This window comes from Gavialis gangeticus, unplaced genomic scaffold (genome assembly GCF_001723915.1).
Source record: "Gavialis gangeticus isolate Ggan-Ray unplaced genomic scaffold, GavGan_comp1, whole genome shotgun sequence".
Taxonomy (NCBI): domain Eukaryota; kingdom Metazoa; phylum Chordata; order Crocodylia; family Gavialidae; genus Gavialis; species Gavialis gangeticus.
Genome location: NW_017728958.1, coordinates 332,647 through 339,619, shown reverse-complemented (window position 1 = coordinate 339,619; position 6,973 = coordinate 332,647). Strand labels below are relative to the sequence as shown.

Sequence of the window (6,973 nt, the reverse complement as noted above, 5' to 3'; positions counted from 1 at the left end):
ACAAAAAAAAAAACCAAAAAAAAAAAAAAAAAAAAAAAAAAAAAAAAAAAAAAAAAAAAAAAAAGCCCATCCCACACTGTCAAAATAATCCCGATTAGGACAGAGAATGCCAGAAAGTCCTTTTTTGGCAATCATAGCAGATGACATATTTACCTGAAAGAAAGAAGGGAAAAACAAGGACAAACTGTATTTTCTGGTTGGACAGACAAATGTGAAGGCTTAGCTTCAGATTTATTTTTAGCTTAGCAGCCAGGAGACAAGCAGTCGGAACATCTTTTACTGCTGGTTAAGTATTTTATATTGCCAGAAATGTATTCAGGAAACTACAACCATCAACTGAAAAGTAACAAGACACAAATAAGGATTACAGCAGAAACAAGTTTACAAGAAGGATGAATTCTGTTAGTGTTTTGCAAATTGTGATGCACTACCTTTGGAGGAAAAGATGTAGGAAGAAAAAGAATTTGGGATCCAGAATAACTATAAAATTTCTAGCTCCAGGGGCAAAATTAAAATCTGAATTAAGGAGCGCAATAATCAGAGATATTTGATAGAGGATGTTAGAATGAAAAATCTGTGTATAACCAGTTCAGAGGGAGACAGACCAGAGAATGAACAAAGGAAGTCTATGTGTAACTATAAAGAACTTTATGATTGATGTTAAGGCTTAGATATCATTCAGGTGAAAGATAAACAGAAAATATAAATGGAAAAGAACAAAATGGTTAGCAAAGAAGGTGTAGAGAAAGTACAAAAACCTCTACCAAAACTGAAAGGGGTAGAGGGCAGGATTCAAATAATGAAAGAGAACTAGAGAAAAATCTTGTTTGAGGTACGCAAGACAGACAACGCTCAATCATGTGAAAGCTCATGCCAAAACCATGCAGGAAGTTAGAATTTGTGTGCAGAGACAAAAAGCAATTTGCTAGCGAATGCTGTGAAAGGGACCAAAAAAAGGCTGCGTTCAAAGATGGCTGGAAGTGAAAGAAAACCACTTTTCCGAAACTGTTGAAGAAAGGGAAGTTTGTGACTCCAGAACAGCTAGCAAATAAGGACAACCTATGCAGGCTTTGCCAAGAGTATTATAAGGGTCCTCAGGAATATTACCAGGAACTTTGATTAGAGGGTACTGACTGTAGCTTTTTAAAACTGTTATAACATGTATCAGAACATGCAATCACTATTACAGTCTGCAGTCTATATAATAACAAAAAAACCCTCACATTTGAACTGCATGCCAAAAAGAAAAAAAATATATCTTGTCCTCAACAGGTACAATTTGGTCAGACTAAATGTTTTCTTTTAAAAAGTTCAACTTACTCTGTTATAAAAGCTACACAAAACCTGCCTTACTAACACACTTACTCTTTGTCTTAACTTTTTGTTACAAAAGCTCTTTGTGAAAATTACCTTTGCCCTCCGCTGATAAGAGAGCAGAGAGCCCGTGCTGGAGTCACATTATTGACCATTGCCTTCAATGCTTTATCTACATCTTCCCTGATGAAGGTGTTGGATTCGCCAGCTTTGTGCAAGAGGACTTTTACTGTATTATCGAGTTCTTGATCCATGCTCCTTTTCAGGTAGGTGAACAAATCCCCTAAACAGACCACGGCAGCCCGAGAAACACCTGAACGCAAATTCTTCACCTGAATGCAGAAAAAGACCTTACTAAACAAGTACACTAAATAAGGAGAGTTTAATTTTATTTTCTCTTTTTGAAATTTTAACTATCATGGATAAATAAGAGACATTCTCTTTTTGATTCATCATGTGAAAGAGTAATGTATGTACTCTATCAAAATGCTGTAAGGTTACATGCTAATTTTAGCAGTTTTAGCAAAGGAAGCAAAGAGCTGAGTATCTCAGGTATAGTCTGCTTTATGGAACTGCATTGCCCAACCTTTCAAAATGGCCCATGCTGAAAAAAGAACAACAGAGGTACATAGTGCTACTCATTACAATGTTTGCCTCAGAGCTAACAAACAGTATAAAATTTTGACATGAAAAATTAACCTCCTGGACCACAGCTAGGCTCATCTCATGCAGCTTCACAGTCAGCACATCAGCATGGTAGGCAGATAAACATCTAACAAAGTTCAGTCCTTCTATTTTCTTCTCCCTACATAAAACAAATAGTTAAAGTAAAAACACACTATCCCACAAAACCAAACAGACACAGAATCAGTACCAGCAGTGGGAATGTTAAGGAAACAAGCATAGAATGAAAATTAGAGTTCAAGGGAGCAATAAGTTTTTAAATTGGAGGCAGTCTCACCATAAGTCTCTGGGACAGGTGGCACCTGAACTGGATTAATGCAATCATGAGGCTGGGTGCACTATAACGAGATGTCCCCAGGGCCCTGACTCCATTTGGACTGATGGCAGCAGAGAGAGGACCTTTCCTTGTCCAGCAGGGAGAAGTGGTAACATCAGACCCTCCCTTAAAGCACCGAGAGCAGCAGAGGCTGGGCCTATTTCCCACTGCTCCACTAGAAGTGATACAGTTATGCTGGTGGGAGCTACGTCATGGTGCACCCCGCTGAGATGCATGGGAAGTGCCAGCACAGACCTCTCGTCAGGCTGTATCCAGGCTCAGAATATACCCTGCACTGGGTATATTCAGGTCACCTTCTCAAATTTTTTTTTTTTTTTTAGCCTTTAGGACTTACTACCTTCACTAAACAGAGAAAGCTGAAATCCTAATATCACATGACAGGAGCTAGAACATATAGCACAGATTTAAAACAGTCATGTATTAATCCCGAATGGGGATGGAAGAGGCTTTCCTTCCTTGCACAGATATTACTAAGCAGATTTTACATTTCTTTTGATCAAAGAGGAATGTACATTTAATTTGTTAAAAGGTAAGTATGAACACAAATGCTACATGTATTATACTCAAACTGCATACAGATTTGTAATTATATATATGCACATGTACCAATCATCATCAGCTAAAAGTCTCAAAGCTTCTGTCAGTGCCACTTCAGGTTTTGAAAAGGGCCGCAGCTCTGATGGATCCATTATTTCTGGACTGTGAGTGACGGATGGGGTCCGATCCTTATACTGTCCTTTTGGTCCAGAAGATGTTTCACCTGTAAGATCATTAATGAAGTTGGGTTAGTAGTTTAATTTGGGATTTGGAAAACCTGCTACTGGTAAAAGACTGAGTTTCATCTTAGCTGCCTTCTCAGGCATGCCCTCAATATTTGCAAGTGCATCTTTTGGTACACGTAAGAAACTGCATACCGCTACTCCCTCTGAAGAGCAGGTTGCATACAGAAATGCAAGGTTTTTTAGATACTAACATATGCATCCGAAGAAACTATGAGTTCATTTAAGAAGGTTCTTTGAATTTATTTAAAAGTTTAATTTGAAAATTACCAATATACCAAAGCTCTGAATTTTTCAACATTCAGAAGTGATGCACTGTTCATCAATTATGTATTTTTCTGATGTAACCAATTTAGTTTCCTACATTTTGGAGATACTACAAAATTTCAGTCTAAAGAATGAATAGCTTGTCAGAAATCTCTTTGATGTTCCTACATGTACAGCTGTACAAATGATGAACACTCCAAATAAATGTTGCTAAAAGAAATATTTAACTTGAGTGAATGATTCATTTTAAATTTGAACAAGCTATTACTCCAGTTTATCAAATCATGTATAATTAAGCATACCATAGCACTACACAACACAACATGTGATATATTATACCACATCTGGAAAGATGTAAGTACATTTTCTGTTTTGTTTTATTGTCAAACCAGATCAAATAATTTCTAAGCCTGCATACAACCTGCATGGGATTCCCAGCACCACTCTGCCACACACAAGTCACAAACTGCCTCCAGTGAATGCACAGCCAGCACAAGTGGTTCCTAAAGCACCTTCTCTTGCAGTCCCCCAGGCCCTGCATTCTGGCTCTGCTTGCTTGCTTGGTGGTCTCTGGAGAACTACTGCTTGTTAGCATGGAATAGATTAAATCCCAGACTGCTTTTACTTACAAATGGGTTGAAACAGAGCTACACAGAGAATCAGGGAGCCGAGACCAGCAGATCTCTGCTGAATCAAAGAACTGCTATCTTCATCATGGCATAGTAAGAACTAAAAAAAATAGGACTCTAGGTATGTCTGCCTCAGCAGGGAGAGGACTTTATGGAAAAATGGTCACCTGATATTCTAGAAGTTACTGAAACTGAGCAATGCTACACAACTCCTTCCAAAAATATTACCAGGACCTGCCACACAACAAGAACTTTTGCAGCCTTGGATCAGCTTCTCCGTTCTCCTAAGTAAAGATAGTCAGTAACTAATGAGCAAAACCTCTCCTCACACTAGGAATTGATGGATGTGCAGCTATTCTGCACTCAGAGGTACAGAATCTGAGGCCACAGTCCTGAATCACTACACACACACACTTGATGTTTTACTGCTTTCAGTGGAATTAGTCACTTGTCTGAAGTCATGTTCAGGGTCTGAGTGCCCCAGCAGGTAGCAGATTTGTGACTATAAAAAAAATCAAGGCTGGTGAAATCCTGAAATCCTGGCAATATCAAAGTCCACAGAAACCCTGCCATGAGCTTCAATGAAAGCAGATTTTCACCTATGTCTTTTGGCTTTTTTTCTCCACTAGTTTTCAATGGAGCCAGCATTTCAACAATGCTATAGTCTAATGTAATGTGTCCTTGCAACTGCTTACGTTTTGGGGATTCCTATTTGCTGCTTCTCCTAAAAATAATGGAGACATGAAAAAGGTACTAAAATGTTTTTGATCCATACTTCATAAACTTAATCTAATGCTCTGTAATTTAACCATATTCATAATAAAAAGCAAGGGAAGCTATGACCTAAAATGTGGTGGTAAACGTACCCTTCCCACTATTCTGTTAATTCAAAATATTATTAAAAATTAAGTTTTACAAATAAATTATACTGCTCTTGACTACACTCTGGGCTTGTTGAGCATGTCAGCATCCCAACATTTTAATAAGCCTGGTATATTTAACTTACTTTTTTAACAGCTCACCTGAATCTAGCAAGATGGAAGACTGTGTCTTCTTTAAACTAGGTGTTCTTTTCAATGAAGGACTGAAGGCAATATTTTCTAAAGAGAAAGACTCGTTTCTTGATGTCATTAACGCATCTCCATAACAACTTACATCTGGGAAACAGACAGAATAGGAGAATCAGAAAAAGGGAAGAGACTGTATCTCTTAATCCTAGACTCTAAAGATTTTAAAAACACTCTTTCAACTGTTCTGTCATTGTTCCTTCCCTGCAAATATTTATACCCAACAACAAATTAGTAAATATATTAGGGAGACTAAACTGCAGGGGGCAAATTGCAGCAATACTTTACGTAATTTTGAGCTGTCATAACTTTAAATAATCAAAGCTGTTATACCATAATTATGATACACTTCCAAGTCCACCACAACATGACATTAAGAAAACCCACGTACTTTCTGATGCCATTTTCTCAGGTTCACTGTATTTAAGTTGCTCCCAAGGATTTTGTTCCTTTTCCTCAAGTTCTTTCATTTCCTGATGCTCTCTGTGGTTCTGTTCTTTTTCTTCTTTTTTCTTCTGCCTCATCTTGTCCCGGGCAGACTTTGACATAGCAACTTTGACCTGAAAAAAAAAATTAGAGTCGCACTCGTATCTAATTCAAACAAAGTAACACAAGCAATCATCCGAATCTTAGCATCAAGAAGATCTTGCCTAAGCAAGGGACATACGATTTCTGCTATTACTCTGCAGTGCACATGAGATCTATGTACACTAACTCAGGAGAGAGACTTGTGTACACACACTCTTTCCACAGTGTGAAAGAACAGTCATACTGGCTTCAAAGGTTAGCACCCGAAGGTCTGCTACAAGTAGGGCCAGAAATAATAGTCCACCTGGCAGTCTCTGAATTATGACAGCATTGAGAGCCACACTGTAAGTCCTTTAATTTCAGTGAAAGGATTGTGTGAGTAACTGTTGACCAATCTAAGTAACAAGTAGGCAGTTTGGGCCCATTTGAATTCTCCTATTCACTCATAAATAATCCATTTTTGGAGGAAAAAAAACTTTAAAAAGTATGACATGGCATTTTTTTTAAATAAGATGTCTATCTTTCATGTTTACATTTAAAAGTATGTGTGTTAAATCATTTTCTCTGTTATCTGTAGAGAAAAAGCTATTCAAATGCTGTCAAACATCCAGTCATAGGAAATAGATATATTGTCACCATTTTTTTTTTTTAATTTCAGTAATCTTTATATGTTATTTGAAATTTCTGAAGGCACAGTGTTTCAATGCACCATCATTTTACACAGATAAATGTTCATGTGACAAATCCTAGGGAGGCTGAACAAAATGTAACACAGCTCCTGGTAAAACTATCACATGGTTCTGATATTTGGACAAGATGGGTTTTAAAGGGAACATGAGGCTTGTAAAATTCCTGAATTAAAAACCCTAAAACCTGAAGTACTCTTTTTGTCCACTGAATAGAGTATGTTCAGAAAGAGAAGCTGATTCCCTCCACTGCCTTGCTAAAATTCCTCAACTGCAATAGGCAAGACCCCTTTTAGGCATTAAAGGGCGGTTCGTTCTCCATGTCCATTTAGCCCACGGTCTCTGCTCAGAGCGAGTGCCGACTGGGAATTTCCTGACAAAATGGGCTTTGATCAGAATGTGTCTTACAGGTTCAGGGTGACCCTTCTGGTCAAAATGAGAGCGTGAAAGAAAACAAAAAGGAGAGAGATGGAAATAGATACTCCTGCCAGAACAGCCAAAAGCTCATGGTTAGGGCACATGTAGGAGACCCAGGTTTCTGAACCTTGGTTTTCAGCATCTCTGGCAAATGCAGGTGCATCTCTAGCAGGACCAAGGAGGTGATCCTCCCCCTCTATGCGACACTGGTCAGGCCACAGCTGGGATACTGCGTCCAGTTCTGGGCACCCCACTTCAGGAGGGA

The 6,973-nt window shown here is 38.3% G+C and overlaps 1 protein-coding gene across 3 annotated transcripts in view; it reads right to left on the bottom strand.

The window, feature by feature from the left end:
• Positions 1-6,973, bottom strand: part of FAM179B (family with sequence similarity 179 member B) — a 74,609-nt gene that overhangs the window by 14,628 nt on the left and 53,008 nt on the right. For all 3 annotated transcript variants that reach the window (XM_019503598.1, XM_019503512.1, XM_019503676.1), the window contains 5 exons: positions 5,469-5,637; positions 5,033-5,167; positions 2,942-3,095; positions 2,014-2,119; positions 1,411-1,646 (listed from right to left, as the gene is read on the bottom strand). In XM_019503598.1, the coding sequence (XP_019359143.1) occupies positions 1,411-1,646; positions 2,014-2,119; positions 2,942-3,095; positions 5,033-5,167; positions 5,469-5,637 (800 nt within the window). The remainder of the gene's footprint in view (positions 1-1,410; positions 1,647-2,013; positions 2,120-2,941; positions 3,096-5,032; positions 5,168-5,468; positions 5,638-6,973) is intronic.